Here is a 16,794-nt window from a genome sequence, read left to right as displayed (position 1 = left end):
GTGATTTGTTCTCCTCCCCAACCAATGTAGGACATCACAATCCACCCCCCCCCCCCCATCGGGACCCAACGTCCTCGTTGCCACTCGTTCCTTTCTCTAATCGATGTGAGACCACCATCAAATCCACCCCCTTTGGGACCCAACGTCCTTACTGACACACTGTCTTGTGTCTACCCCCCTTCGAGGAACAGCGAGAAGGCTGACACATCATCTGGTGTCTAGCTCTGATACCATTTATAACACCGCTAGCAGATATTGTCCTCTTTGGGCTTCCCCTCAAAGTTAACGCGTCTGCGAGGGAGAGGTTTCCACACCCTGTGATTTGTTCTCCTCCCCAACCAATGTAAAACATCACAATCCACCTCCCATCAGGGCCTAGCGTCCTCGCTACCACTCGTTCCTTTCTCCAATCGATGTGAGACCACCACAAAATCCACCCCCTTTGGGCCTAGCGTCCTTACTAGCACACCGCCTCGTGTCTACCCCCTTCAGGGAACAGTGAGAAGGCTGACACATCGTTCGGTGTCTGGCTCTGATACCATTTGTAACGACACATATCCACCGCTAGCAGATAATGTCCTCTTTAGACTTCCCCTCAAGACTTTAAAACGCGTTTGCTAGTAGAAGGTTTCCACACCTCTATAAAGGGTGATTTGTATTCCTCCCAAAATGTGGGACATCACATTTTAATTATCAATATAATAAATATGATTTTTAACCAACAAAATAATAATAATAATAATAATAAATAAATCTATCGATCTAACTCCGAAACTCTATTCAGATTAAACTTAACTCATAAATACCTCTAATTTTAAGTTCTCGAGATTCTGAAAATAATTAATAAATTAATTAATTATTTAAAGCGATAAATAAAAAATAAAAAATAAAATCATAATCTGATTTATTGAACAGAAACCCACACGAAGCTTCCAGTTTCTCACTCAAAAAAGGAACTTTTTTATTTTTTTCAAACTTACAGCTTACATATAAATAATTGATTGGACGCCATTTAATGACGAGTTATTTAAAACAATAATAATAAATTGAAATACCATATGTTTATATATTCATATATTTCGTTTAATGTAATGATTGATTTGACGAAAAATATATATTTTTTTTTAATATAATGTTATATATAGCCGTCGGGACCCACTTGACAACTAGTACCTCGGATTTGTACGTTTTAGAAAATTCAAAAAGTTTTTATTTTTAATTTTTATTTTAACTAAATATTAATCCAATTTCCAGCACGAAAATTGTAAAATATATTTAATTTGAAAAAAAAAAGGAAAATGCCTCAAAATACAACTACAAGATATCTGCTAATATCTATAAATATATTGTTGTTTATATGCCAGAACGTCAGCACGTCACAAATATTTAAAAAAAAACATTATCATAACTACTAAATATTAATTTTATAATGTGTTCTTGCCCTACTGCATAGCGGGGATTGTCTCGTTAGAAGAAGGATTCATGCATCAAAGTCTGATTGGATGGAATCCTCGGTTATCTACTCGATCTTTATTTGAGAGCTTTGAAGTCGGGTTGGTATTGTGTATACATAACGTATACTTTTGATACTTTGGCTAGAGGTTTTTCATTGCCGTTTTCAGTTGCTCCTAAAGGTCTAGATGACATATCGAATGTCATTTACCTCCATCTGTATGGTACCGTTGATGCTAGATGCTTTCTAAGTCATACTTGGTTACATCGACATTGATCTCGTAACGATCTTTTATTGTGGAACTCATTGCATATATATTACCAGTTAATCCAACACAGTGTCACGGTCATGCTGGTCCAAAACGTGCTTTCCATGGTTGCATGCCAAACCCTTTACATTGTACTTTCTTTTACTGCTTTCATGATGCACGTTTTTATTATTAGATTTTATAGACTATGACATTTCGGCAAAATCATGTATACATTTGGTAGACTTTATAGACTATATGAAGATGCGACTAGTCGTCAATTATTCATACTTGGAGTTATATGTTATTTAAGTCGTTTCGGTCAAATCTTGTTTTGAAACTCTCTTTTTAAAATCTTTCCCTGCCTTTGTTTTGACTTACTCAACGATGAAAGTGAGAGTTGTACAATCGCTTATAAACACTCGATGAGAGTTCGATTGTGACATAGAGCAGACGAGTTGGTTCATGCGTCATCGTCTGAGAGCTCTTGTTGAAAGTACCTTAAGATAAGTTGTAAAATCAAACGGAAAGACACGACCAACCCGTTCAGTAAAATTTCGAATAAAAGATGATGGTGTTGGATGATGGAAGTCCCACATCGACTAATTTAGGGAATGATCATGGGTTTATAAGTGAGGAATGCTAACTCCATTGGTATGAGGCCTTTTGGGGAAACCCAAAGCAAAACCACGAGAGCTTATGCTCAAAGTGGACAGTATCATACCATTGTGGAGAGTCGTGTTGGTCTAACAGATGTTAATAAATAGATATTATTAATTTTGGAATATGATATTTTTGTTACTCATCCGTACTTATGACATATTTTATGTCTATGTGAGTGTACCCTAAAGTTTAGTAAATGAAATCCAAACCAGCTGTCACGTCATAGTCATAGGATATTTCAATTAATGTATAAATATTATACTGTCGTTTTATTTCCCTAAGAAAAGTACATAAGCTAAACAAACAGTGTCGTGAGTCCGTACACAGTTGTCAAATAAATAATAAATAATAAATAATTAAATTTCACATTCCCAAACCCCAATTTTAAATATTTTATTTTAAATTAATTATATTTGCCTTTTCATCTCACATGTTGTCGCCACCTCGGTCTTGTTCCTCGAAATTAATTTCCGTAGTGGGAAATTAATTAATTTAATTTAATTTAATGTAATTAAAATAATTAATTTGAATCTTGGAAATTAAATTTTATTCGCTTTTGCATGTGACATTTCATTCCCTTTAATTTTATTTTTCGTACGCGGAGAATCAAATAGGACCTTTTTGTTGTTGCGTGGAGTTGGGTGGAAGTTTCCTTTTTTAATTTATTTCCGATAATAATTATTAAATTTTGTTTTTTTTAATATATATATTTACTTATGGATTTAATACCAAATAAAGTTTTATTTATTTTTTAAACTTTATAAAACATATATTTAAAGCTCAAATTTTAATTATAATTTATAATCTAAATTTGGTACTCATACATAGTATTTAATTATTAAATTTCTAAATAAAAATAAAAAAATATCGAAAAATACTCATATATTTGAAAATTACAATTATGCCCTTAAAACTAAAAAAAATACCTTTATGTTTAAAAAATACTCCTAAATAATTTAAAAATAGAATTAACGCTCGTTCTGTTTATAAAAAAAGTTCAAAAAATTATTATACTAAGTAACGATAAATGTATTTTTAAATTAAAAAAAAAAACTAAACGTGTTTATTTTTAAAAGAAAATTTGAAAGGATATTAATAAAATTATTTAAAATAATTTCCACTATTATTTTTAATTAAAAGTTTAATAATATTAAATATATTTTTATTAATTTAGTTATATATATATTTAATAATATTTGACTGGCAAGTTTGTCTCCGTACCATCCTTCCGTACTATTCCTTCATTAATATCTCCCTATTTAAATACATACCCATGGTGACGTTCAAATTTAGCAACTAATTTGCGTAACTCGACACATTATCGAAAGTCTAAAGATTTAAATAAAAAATAATTATGTCATCCCGTAATAACTATTAAATTAAAAAATAATTTATTTCTGTCACGATAATACAAATTCATCTGTCATATTGTAACTGTGTTAATAAATAATTTTTATTATTTTTTAAATTTAAATTAAAAATTTGTCACTCCAATTAAAAAATATATAATTTTAAATATTATAATGAATCTCGATGATTTTAAATGTTATGAGAAATTGTAAATTTTTTTTGGCGATAAAATATGTAATTTAATTGGGAATGGGAATGAATTTGGGCCTTACGGTACTGGAAAGCCCAATTTGAACACAATGAGGCCCAGTCCAATATTTACAAGCCCAAAACGGAGGTTGATGGAAGTGAGTTGGGCCTAAGCCCATTTACAGGAAGAAGCCCATTTACGGATTGTTTTAATTTTCGTATTAAATTATATAAATAAATAAGTACTTGCGTTAATTTCGATTTTGTTCTTTTTTTAAAAAAAAATTATTTATTTTTTTATCAGCGGCTGGAGATTCCCCGTCGAAGGAACCCAATTCCAATCACCGGAACTCGAGACCAATCGGGAAGAATGATATCTGCGACTGTTGCGATAATGGCGCGACCTTCTTCAATGTTGCTGCTAGCAGCGCAAAGAGGCCATCGGATTCTTACTCCTGCAGCTTCATTCTCTTCATCTTCTTCTTCTTCAGTTTCCTCTCGCAAATTGATTCTGTACTCGAAGCCTGGATGCTGTCTGTGCGATGGGCTTAAAGAAAAACTACAGGCTGCCTTTCTGCTCGCCGGCCCTGATTCTCTCCACGACGTTGATTTACTGGTACTCATTTCACTCCTCTCTCATTGTGATTCGTTTCCTGTTTTCAGCGTTGATTTTTATTTGTGTCGTTTTGTTTTGAGTAGGTGAGGGATATTACTACTAATCCTGAATGGGAGAGAGCTTACCAGTATGAGATTCCTGTGCTGGCGAAAGTTCTCTCTGATGGCTCGGAGGTTGGTTCTGTTAATTCATTCATTCGTTGTATTTTGACGGTCTTAACTTATTAGGGAAGGAGTGTGTCTAATTTCAGATTTGTTGAGCTCTTCCGGGGCTTTTAATGTAGAACTGTGCATAGGATTTATAAAATGCTCGAGATGCTTTTGCCCTCCACTTGTGTTTTAAGTCCTTGTTGCACTAGATTGATTACTAACCCCTCGCTCTTGCATTTAACGGTGGAGTTTTATCAGTTCCTATGAGTTGGTCACCTCATCGTCTGTCCTCATTTAAGTTTATACATGATAATAAGTATGAATCCAGCTGGGATTGTGATTAGTTCAACGAGGGAGGTTTTATCAGTGTACTGGAAATTGTTTTGTATCTCCTTGGTTTAATAATTTTTTGTACTGACTGTTCAAAGTATTTTGCTTCCTTAGTTTTTCTCTCCCTAATCTGTCTCGACATAGTCATCCTGCATAATTCAAAGCCACTCTGAGTGCCCAAGGTCACATTAAATGTAAAAGGAATAAAAAGATAAGGAAAAAAGAATAAGAAGAAAACCCTTGCAACTAGGATACTGAACCACTGAATAGTGTGAAGGTTTGAAACATTGTGTACCACGACCTTATCTAAATAGAAGGTCTCCTCTAAAAATAGGTTTCCTTGGTGTTTGAAACTGTGACAGTTAGAGTTGGTAGTTGTTCTACATCGTGAAGGAATCAGTATGGGACCTAAGCGTTTAAATGGTCATATTGTTTTCCTGTTTCATAAATGAAACATACTGAAAATTATTATTCAACATGATGTGCAACAAAAGAAGTCTTCTGGTGAATGGATTTCGTAGAAGCTCACTTAGATCCACAGTAATCTTACTGATAACATTTCTTGAACACCGGTCAATCATAAGGGCTTTACCAATGATGGCTTGTTGAAATGATGCTGTAACAATTGAATGAGCTCCACAGATTAGCACATATATAGGTCTTATGAATTTTCTGAACTACATGACATTTTAAACTTAGGAATTGGGCTGATAACATTAATAAGCTCTATTGGTAAAGATGCAGAGGCCTATTTCAATGGAAACTCCTTTGTTGGAAAGATGTACCTGAAGCAGAAGCCTCGTATACTTTCAAAGTTGCACATGCTTACTTCTATCTTTATTTCCATTGCTTAAGTATTCTGTAAACTAAGCTGGCTAGGGCTATACCTCCCTGGGACTCTTAGTACGAAGTGAACCAATTGTGATGTTGGTTTCGTTTTGGAGAGGGAAATATGAAACAAGTAAGCTATTGGAAGGGTTTTACTGTGAGTTAACAAATTTCAAACAAGGTTCCCCTAAAAAGTAATGTATATGAAGATACAAGTAACATAAAGGTCCATACATTCTGAATATTCTCTCATATTAGTTTCATCTCTATGTTAGAAGCCAGTTACCATTTGGAAAGCACTCAAATGCATCTCTCTCCTTTACCATCCCTCAACCAGTGGAGGTCAGTCGATGAGATTAAGTCTGTCACGTAGGTGGCATCTCTAAAGAAAATGTAGTAAAGATAATGAGCACAAAATGTTGAACTATTTCTTTTTTGGTTTTGTGTGATTCCAAAACTTAATAACCTTCCAGTCGTGAGGACCCACGGGGAGTTCCCCCTGAGGGAGGTGTATTACTCATCTCTTTTCTGGCTTGACTGAGAGGGAGTTGTTGCTCAATAGGTGTCACTTTGAGAGCTGCCTTTTTGTAACGCTTCATGCTTAGGATTCGCACCTGATGACTCCAATATTCTCCTGCATCCCCTTCAACATGGTCACCATGTTGTGTGACGGGTGTGTCGCCACGTCTAGCGCAGTGACCTGGGTTGCCTCTATCTCAGGCGTCTCTTGAGAGGGAACATCGGTGGTTTGTGCTTTACCACCCTTGTACGACGCCTGCTAATTCCACCTCTAGTTTTAGGTGCCATTTCTATCAAATCACAAATTTTAGGTTAGGATTTATTCCTCACGTTTCTCAATACAACACCATGCACGACATGATTCTAAACTTAGCATAGTTTTAGACAGTCAATTCAATTCACTGAAAGATTTCAACTACTCATGCTAGTTTAATCCGGATTGGACACCTGATGATGTGGGGCCTTAGACTTTTTCTATTATTATTATTGTTGATCATTAAAAAAAAAATATAGCTTAATCCGGATTCGGCACTTGATAGTGTACATTTTTTTTTTCTTTTTCAGTTAAAAAATCATTAAAAAAAACTCTCTTGAAAGAAAAGAAGATACCTCCCTACAGGCCAAACAACTTACAAAACTGCTCCTCAATTGGCAACTATCGAAGGAAAGGATTCTAATCACAAAAATATATGGAAAGAATATAACATAACTCAAAATTTTGAAAGTATATGACCAATGTCAAGTTGTCAACATGAAAATAGCTCAATAGTTAAATCATCTCTACTTCTTCTAAGAAGTTGTCGGTTCAAATCTCTACCTACATGTGATGTGATTTTGTAATATGACTGCTACATTTACTAAAAGTGAAAATATTAACGTAATTATTTGAGGAATACTATGACTCTTAAGACGTTTTTTTGGTATAATTTATGTTCGAAATTCTTCAAGCCAAATGGAATATATTTTTTTGCCTCAGACTACCTTTGCCTGACGTGGTAGCCTATGCTGCCGTATGGAATTATTTGCACATTTGTAACCGTGTACTTCTTCTCCCAATTATAACCCTGCACTTTCTTCTCCTAAAGTTCGTGACGAATTGTCACTTACATTACTTTGTTCACCTTTTCTTTTCTTTTCCTTTTTTGGAAAGGGGAAGAGGATAAACGTAGTTTTCATTTATTGTATTTATACCAATAATTTTTAATCTGATTTTTTTTTTTTATAATATCTTGACTCAGATAATTATTTTTTTATTTTGATACTTGTTTCTGGCAAATTTTTTAGAAAATAAATTAAACAATCTTGCAATCCTAGAAAACAAAGAGCCATGCAGTGTGATTATTAAAATTATATGTTCTATAATAAATTTTTAACATTTCATGTTCCCTTTGTATAGTTTGATTCTAAGATGTTTTATCTGGACAATCGTTCATTTTTTCTTTTAGTTTTCGAGCATTCTTGCGGACTTATTTATGCCGTGTGTCAGTTTGCTTAGGTCTAATGTCTTCATCTTTTCGTTCCTTCTTTTGGACCCTTTATGTGTTGCCTTGTACGATTTGAGTTTGTGTTGATAGTTTAATTTGAACTTTTTCTTTCTCCTTACGTCAATCCAGAACTTTATGAACATTTTCTAACATTCAGATTATTCTGTTGGTATATTGTCTTTTCTTGGAGTCCCTATAATAAAATTTGGATCATAATTTGTTTCCTCTATTTTATGGATGTTATGTAGCATGTAAATTTTCAAAATTATGATAATCTATGTACTTAAAAGTAATCATATGATTAGCTTCAGATATTCTTATCTACGAAGGCTTCTCTTTTAAATGAAAGCATTCAAGACTATCTTTCCTTTGATGTTTGACCTCTTAACCCTAAACAGTAATTAGAATTCATGTATTTTCTAATGTCCCGTATGTGATAACAGTAGATTTATAAATCTAGGCAATCTGTTTTTCTGTAGTTTACTAAAGTAGTCAGGTTTCATGTATTTCTGATATCTCGTAACTGGCAAGGGATAGCAGCAGAGTTAGAAATCTAGGCCAGGTGTATAATTGTATTGTTTTACCATAAACTGGGTTTAGTATTTATTGGAGCTGGGGTGTAGAAATTTAGCCTGCTACTATCTCAAAGTTTCTGATAAACCAATGTTCATTTTTTATATGTAGAAAAGATGTGTTTCCTTTTGTTAGTTACCGAGTAATATTCTCAATTATTCTGTTTTTACTTCCTATAGTTATACCTCCCTCATTGCAACTTGGGAAGGTCTTTTGTAAACACCATGGATTATACATCCCTTTTGTAAATTTCAATCATCAATGCAGTTGTCTCTTATAAAAATATAGATATATATATATATATTCCGTTTGTGTAACTTGACATTGGAGAATATTCAGATATATTTAGAGTTACAATTATCTCTATTCTACTATCTCGATTCATTTTTTTTAAGATGATACTTGGTTACACAGATGACAAGTTAGCAAACTCTAGGTTCTGTGGTTTTTGTGCTCTGTTCACATAAATTTTGGTCTCTTGAGTTTTCCATATGTTCTGTTTCGTGTTGTCATGAACTAACAACACAAAAGCATTCGCAGACAGGCACTAGCTTATCCTGACTCATTGCTCACTGATGGGTGTTGATTCCTCTTTTGTATTATTAATCTTGACTCGTTGCTCGCTGATGGGTGTCGATTCCTTTTTTGTATTATTAATCTTTTGACCCAATTTTCATCAATGGAAACTTGCTTTAATTGGTGGAATTCCTTTTAACACCAATGCCACGCGTCAAATGAAGCAAATTGACGTAATATTTGTGTTCAAAAGTTCTTCTCAGACTCTAGCCTTCAGAGATATTCTATCCTTTCATTTTCCTTTTTTTTTTTGGGTGCTTTTAATATTTTCCGTGTAATGCTAAACACATTGGGTCCCTTTTCGTGTGCAATTAAATCATTCCTGAATCTGAAACTCACATAGAAACTCTGCACTTTAGAGCATGTTCTTTTGAATATTTAGGTTAATTTTTACCTTACTAATACATGAGCATTTATACCAGGAAACTCTTCCTCGGCTATCTCCTCGTCTCGGGGTGGAGCTCATTCAGAAGAAACTAGCAGCTGCCTTGCAGTAGGAGATAAGCATTCTGGTTCTGTAATTAAATTCTAATCTCAGGCTGTATTTTATTTCTTTTTAAAGAGAAACATAAATGTTCTTTTATTCCAACTTGAGATAAAAGATGAGAACCCTTTGAGATGCATCGCATGGATTCTTTTATTCACAATATATATATATTGTCGTTTTCACTTTCTACTATACCATATTTGACTATATTTCTCTTTGCATGAAATTATTGACCACCATTATCATAATCTATTCAAATACGCCATCCATTCCTAATCTTTATTTCATTCACTAATTTCTTTCTTTCATTTTTTTTGTGACAGTGACTAGACATTCGTTTATGCTTCAGAAAAAGGGTTTGCATAAAAGGGAGGATGGGGAGGGAAAAAGGTGTAGAAAAGGAGAGAATTTGGCCTGGTCAAAAGTTGCTAACATGAGCAAACACAATATTCAATTGAAAGTTTTGTAGGTTTCCTATCTCCACGGTGTATCTCTCTCACTTGAATTATTACCAGAGTTCCAAACTTGTAAGTTCACTCAATCTCTCCTTGGTTTGTTGCAAAAACCCGTCTTTTTTTTGTTAGAATTGATCTCTTATATTGTGACAGTTCAAAAAACTGAAGCCTTTAGCTACGAAATATGACCTAACTTCTTTCATCCCTTTAAAGTTACAAAATAGGGTACCCAATAGTTCTTTTCATCAAGGGTAGGATTGTCCTTTCCCCGACTTCCCGCTCCGCCGACCACATGATCTATTTTGCCCATCCTGAAAATTTACTGTTAGATTCTGTTCTTGAAACCATTTTCAAAATTTGGATTGCCTTGCCATTTCAAACAAGGCTGTTTTTGTTTTCCTCTATTGCATCTTTGATTGGCTTGACCATCAATCAATCAATCATCATTTCTTTGATCCCTACAGCAAACTTCACTTCACTTCACTTCACTTCACTTCACTTCCTTTGAAGAAAAGGATAAAAAAAAAAAAAAACCATTGTTTGAAGAACTTTATGTACATGGAGCCTCTTGCTTTGGGGTTATTACTTGCTATTTTACACGAGGAAAGTTTGGCCAATAATTAGATTAGATTCCTTTAGATTAATGGCAACTTACTTTCACCCCTTCTTTCAATCCTCACTTTATGGCAATTTTGCTTTTGAATTATGGGCACTTCATCATATATTGCATATAATATGCATGTCTTCTTTGCCAGGACTTTCATAAAGGCTCCATTTTCACCCCCTTTATTCATTTTCTTGGGATTTGATATGTTCTTAAACTATTCATTCATGCATGACACCAGGTCAATACACCAATGATTTATTAATGTTTTGAATAATTTTGTTGGACTCTAGCTCCCTTACTAATTGGAACTTGGAAATGAGGCTTAATAGTTTTCTTATTTTGAACTGCGATACTTTCACTTTCAATTAACATATAATTGTGAATTATTGTTGAGATTTTATTGGCTTTCGTACATAGCTAGATTAATAAACTAATTAGAATTTGATATTGTTAAGGATATTTAGTACTAAATTATAGTTTGCCATATATATCATACTTGATATTTTATTATAGGTAAATATCAAAATATTTGCTTCGGTAGCTTTCCATTTATAGTTCTATTTCCATATTCTTGTAATTTATTTGATTCTCGTAATTTATTTGATTATAAATAGAGAACTTTCACACCCTGAAATGTGGTGGATTAAGCAAATATTCTCAGATATGTTCTAACTTTAGTTAATTAATACAAATCAATATGAATTTAGTCTTAGTATTTAATGGTTATGTGCCATCAGTGTTAAATTTAAATACACGTTAAATCTTACGTATTAAAGTTTTGAGATCAAATTAGAATAAGAAATGACTGAGAAAACAATAATGGCTCTATTTTACCTCTTTTTAACCGCCATGGTAATTAAAAATGATAATAATAAATATAATAGAAATTAGAATAATTATCATAAATCGCATATTCAAAAAAGAAAAAAAAAACTAAATATTGGTATGATATATCCTTTGTTTTCTTTTTTATTTTTGGTTCTAAATTTAATATTTCTCAAATATATAATAAATGCATACACCCACTTATTTTCATCCACAAGATAAATAAATAAATTCCCCACCACGTCTTATTTGCAAATGATTTAGTGACGTGTCCACCAATTAGCCTCCTATGTGGAATACACACCACCTCCTCCATGGAACCCTAGATGATTGATTTTTGCGAAATATTATTTAATTAAATTAACAACTCCCCTTTTTCTATTTTTTTTATTATTAATGATTAAAATGTGTGACACTTTATTTGATGTATTGTAAAAAAAGCCAAATTCTCCAATAATTTTAAATATAAATAAATATTATACTAATTATTTACCATTACTAAATATTTAACAAAAACAAATGTTTTTAAAAAATGTATCTAAAAAAATTGTAATATATATATATATATATATATATAATATTGATAAATAAAAACGAAAAACAAATATTCCATGGATTAATATAATAATGGATTTATTTAGTCATTAAATTTAGTATTAATAAACTAATAATAAAAAACTTAAATATCTTAATAAAGTAAGCAAGAATATTGAATTATTTTCCCAATTTTTTAACTCTTAATTTTCACGTGGAATAGCTTTTTTTAATGCAATATGACGGAATTGCCCTTGGACAATAATTGTATTAATGTTTGGGATATAATTTTATATGAATCGGATTCACTTTATTTACAGCCACAAACAAAAGTCGGCCACTAATATTCCAATTATTTAAAGTGGTTTTTTTCGTCCAATAATTAATAAATATTTAATTAAATTAATTAATGTTTATATAGCTTAATCACTGGTTATTGGGATACTTTATCATAATTTTTATTTATTGCTCACGTCAATAATAAAATAAATTAATAATATTACAAATGTATTTTGTATTCCTAAAAGTTTAAATTATTTATAGGTTAAATTAATAAAATATCCTTAAATTTTGTGTTTTTTTATCTATTTATTTTATTTTTATTCATGTCCTACGTTGGTTGGGGAAGAGAACAAACCATCATTTATAAGGGTGTGAAAACCTTCTCCTAGCATACGCGTTTTAAAGCCTTGAGGGGAACCCCGAAAGGGAAAACCCAAAGATGACAATATCTGCTAGCGGTGGATCTAGATCGTTACAAATTGTATCAGAGCCAGACACCGGACGATGTGCCAGCTTTCTCGCTGTTCCCCGAAGGGGTGTAGACACGAGGCAGTGTATCAGTAAGGACGTTAGGCCCCGAATGGGGGTGGATTGTGATGTCCCACATTGGTTGGGGAGAAGAACAATCCACCATTTATAAGAGTGTAGAAACTTTCGCTTAGCAGACGCGTTTTAAAGCCTTGAGGGGAAACCCAAAAGGGAAAGCTGTGGATCTAGGTCATTAGGTATAAAACAACTTAACGTATGGTAGATTCAACTATGAGACAGACAAAATGAACACAAATAACCCTAATTTAACGGTGAATATGTCAATACTCAACGTAACAGTTCAAACCAACCGCTAGCAAATATTGTCCGCCTTGGCTCGTTACGTATCGCCGTCATCCTCACGTTTTAAAACACATTTACCATGGAGAGAGTCTAGTTCTATTCTAACCAGTGACGTACATATCTAGTGCTAACTTGATACCATTTGTAACAATCAAAGTCCATCGCTTGACCTGTTACATATCGCTGTCAGCCTCACAACTTTAAAACACGTCTATCCATAATTATCTTATAAAATAATATTAAAAATATTATATTACTTCTTATTATCTAATATAATTAGTGGTGTCGCTATTGAAAACCATTAATTGAATAACCAAATATTTTAATTTATGTAATTCCCAAGTGGATAATACAAAACCTAAAAATTTTAATTCAATTTAATTAAAATAAAAATAAAAAACCAAAATTTGAGTGCTTTAGCTTTATTTTGTATATGCTTTAATGAGCTATAAGAAGCCCATAAGGTCTTATCTTTTTGTCACCACCTTCAAACCATTCAAAAAATCCTCTTCTCTTCCTAACATCTCCATACAACACACACAAAATGGTACCTCAAATTTGTGCAATGCTTCATAAAATTAAGCATTATTTGGCTATGATTTCCTTGCAATTCGGGTATGCCGGGATGTACGTCATCACCATGCTCTGCCTTAAAAAGGGCATGAACCATTACGTTCTCGCCGTGTATCGACACCTTGTTGCCACCATCGTTATTTCCCCCTTTGCTTTCGTTCTCGAGAGGTTCGACCTCTTTCTCTACGTATTTTGCTGTATATTTGCCTTGAATTTGAATGAATCTCGAACCTGCTGATTTTGATTTTTTTTTTTTTTAATAGGAAAATAAGGCCGAAGATGACATTTCCCATCCTTGCTCGAATACTACTCCTCGGCTTCCTCGAGTAATAATCATATACTTAATTATTATTTTAATGTTGTATTTTAAGTTTCGGATAGATTAAGGTTTTTTTTTTCTTTTCTTTATTTTATTTTATTTTATTTTCTAATTATTATTATGATTTTGGATTGAAACAGGCCTGTGTTGGATCAAAATCTTTACTACGTGGGGTTAAAACTTACCTCAGCAACATTCACTTCTGCTACCGTCAATATTCTCCCCGCTGTAACTTTCATTATGGCTCTCGTTTTCAGGTTAATTTTTACTTTTTTACCGCGAGGTTACTTTTGGTCATTTTGGTCATTTCACATAATTCAATTAATTTTAATCATTAATATTAAAAAAATTAAAAATTAATTGGTGTGATTGATTAACCAGGCTGGAAACTGTGAATTTTAAGAAAATTCGGAGCATCGCAAAGGTGGCCGGAACAATGGTGACGATCGGCGGAGCGATGGTGATGACTCTATACAAAGGACCGGTGGTCGAGATCTTCCACGCCCATGGCCACCACGCCGCCCAACAAACCAGCAGCGAGTCCGCCGACCAACACTGGGTCCTCGGCACCCTCATGCTCCTCGGCAGCATCGTCGGCTGGTCCGGCTTCTTCATCTTGCAAGTAATTCTCTTTTAACTCCTCAAAAACCCTTCATTTTTATATGTAAAACTAAAACTAACTCATGGCTTCCCTGCTCGACCCGACGCAGTCGTTCACGTTGAAGAAGTACCCGGCCGAGCTGTCGCTGACCGCCTTGATATGCATCGCCGGCACGGTGGAGGGCTCCATTGTCACTCTCATTATGGAGCGTGATTTTAGCGTGTGGGTCATCGGCTGGGACTCCCGTCTTCTTGCCGCCGTTTATACGGTAAGCAGTGAGAATATTTGCTAAAACCACCCCACCTAAATCACCCACCATTTATACTGTAAGAAGTAAAAATATTTGCTAAAACCTAAATTACCGGCCATTTATATAGTAAGTAAACCGTGAGAATATTTGCTAAAACCATTATATCTAAATCACGCTTAAAGTTCATTGATTAAAAAATCAAATAAATTAGATATTTTTTTTATTAAAAAATTAAATAAATTACCGACAATAAATAGATACAATATATTTGCCTATAATAAAAATCATATATATATATATATTATCGGAAAATCAAATAAATTGTCAAATAATAAATAGATACCATATATTTGACTAAAATAAAAGTCAAATATATATAAATATATATATTTATTATTATTAAAAAAAATTATATAAATTATCAAATAATAAATAGATATAATATATTTGTCTATAATAATATATATATTTGTATGTAGGTAGGTATGTATGGGATAAACGGGAAAAACACATAAAAAATAAAAAATAAAAATATATATTTTTGAATTTTTATTTAATTTAATTTATTTCAATTTATTTCAGGGTGTGATATGCTCTGGACTTGCTTATTATATTCAAGGCGTGGTAATTCGGCAACGTGGCCCAGTTTTTGTTACCTCATTTACCCCTCTCTGCATGATTATTACTGCCTTCCTTGGCTTCGTTATTTTGGCAGAGCAAATTCACCTTGGAAGGTAAATTAATTATTAAATTTAATTTAATTTAAAAAATAATAATATGATGTTTAATCCTGTTCTTGTTCTGGTTGCAGCATAATCGGAGCCTTTTTCATAGTGATGGGGCTTTACTTAGTGGTGTGGGGCAAAGCCAAGGACCATCTCAACAAATTAACCAGTCAAAAGGGCGCCGCCGCCACGGAGTTGCCACTCACCGCCGTGCCGGAAACCGCCGAGCCCGCCACTAACGAGCGTTTCTCTTCCAAAGCTCCACCGGCGTGATGGTTGCGAGAGCCGTTGAATCATTTATAAACCTTTTTTGGGGTTTCGTTTTAACTTTAATTTTCTCATGATCGCCATCTATCTTCACAATATATATATGTATAAATGTATAAATGTTTGTGTGTTTAATTATACAAAATATACGAGCTTTCGCTTATGTTCGTAGATATTACGCTTTCAAGCTCATTACGACGATGCTACAAAAAAATATATCATGTAATTTTAATTTCTATGTATATTTTGATTTGATGGGTCAGATCGTCACGTAACGGCTCAAGCCCACCACTAGCAAATATTGTTTTTCCTTTACGAGCTTCCCTTCAAAGTTTTTAAACCGTGTCTACTGGGGAAAGATTTCAATACTATTATAAAGGGTGTTTCGTTCCCCTCCCCAATCAACGTAGGATATCATAGTTAGTCTGGACATAATTTAACTTATTAACACATGCAGCATTGATTACGAGATTAGATTATAGGTTCGAGTTTTAGTTATACGTGCTGTTTAACTCGAGAGAAGGAGGGAGGAGATTGAAGGAAGTGAAAATGGTATATTGTATTGGAGAAGTTACACGTGAGATCCCACGTCGGTTGGGGAAAGAAACGAAACATTGTTTATAAGGGTGTAGAAACTTTTTCCTAGTCGATGAAATTTAAAAACCTTGAGGGGAAGCCCCCCGCGAAGGAAGTGGATTGTGAGATCCCACACTCAATTGGAGAAGGGAACGAAACATTTTTTATAAAGGTGTAGAAACAAAAATATTAAGGGGAAACCCGAAAGGAAAAGTCCAAAGAGAACAATATATGCTAGTTGATGGCCTTGGTTTGTTGCACCATATTACCAATGCACGAAGCCACCATTGTTGATATTCATCCTTTTCGGGTCCAGCTGAAGCCAAACTGCCCACGAACGTGTCACAATTGATTGTCGTATTCTTGTGTCGTTTTGCAATGAAAGATAGATACCAGACACAAAATTAAGATCTTAATAGCTGAATTGAAACTTCTAAACGTATATGCAAATACAGTGGAAGAAACCAAAGACAGAGTATCTCGTG

At 33.4% G+C, this 16,794-nt stretch overlaps 2 protein-coding genes across 3 annotated transcripts; both read left to right on the top strand.

Annotated features, from left to right (window-relative positions):
- The first annotated feature begins 4,175 nt into the window (after positions 1 to 4,175).
- Positions 4,176 to 10,121, top strand: LOC111786639 (Thioredoxin superfamily protein). Of its 2 annotated transcripts, none has more exons than XM_023666882.2 (4): positions 4,176 to 4,518; positions 4,602 to 4,691; positions 9,400 to 9,489; positions 9,788 to 10,121. In XM_023666882.2, the coding sequence occupies exons 1-3, from the start codon at positions 4,273 to 4,275 to the stop codon at positions 9,472 to 9,474; spliced, it is 411 nt and encodes a 136-aa protein (XP_023522650.1). In that variant the 5' UTR covers positions 4,176 to 4,272; the 3' UTR covers positions 9,475 to 9,489; positions 9,788 to 10,121. The 2 variants fall into 2 exon arrangements, with proteins under 2 accessions (XP_023522650.1, XP_023522644.1); XM_023666876.2 differs by having other exon boundaries at positions 4,177 to 4,518; positions 9,400 to 9,494.
- Positions 10,122 to 13,480: 3,359 nt separating this feature from the next.
- LOC111789009 (WAT1-related protein At4g08300) lies at positions 13,481 to 15,896 on the top strand. Its single transcript, XM_023669622.2, has 7 exons — positions 13,481 to 13,739; positions 13,835 to 13,897; positions 14,031 to 14,147; positions 14,272 to 14,512; positions 14,601 to 14,759; positions 15,324 to 15,475; positions 15,553 to 15,896. The coding sequence occupies exons 1-7, from the start codon at positions 13,543 to 13,545 to the stop codon at positions 15,737 to 15,739; spliced, it is 1,116 nt and encodes a 371-aa protein (XP_023525390.2). The 5' UTR covers positions 13,481 to 13,542; the 3' UTR covers positions 15,740 to 15,896.
- The last annotated feature ends 898 nt before the right edge of the window (positions 15,897 to 16,794 follow it).

Source organism: Cucurbita pepo, chromosome 2 (genome assembly GCF_057944985.1).
Source record: "Cucurbita pepo subsp. pepo isolate OVF chromosome 2, ASM5794498v1, whole genome shotgun sequence".
NCBI lineage: Eukaryota > Viridiplantae > Streptophyta > Magnoliopsida > Cucurbitales > Cucurbitaceae > Cucurbita > Cucurbita pepo.
This window is presented reverse-complemented; position numbering and strand designations above follow the sequence as displayed.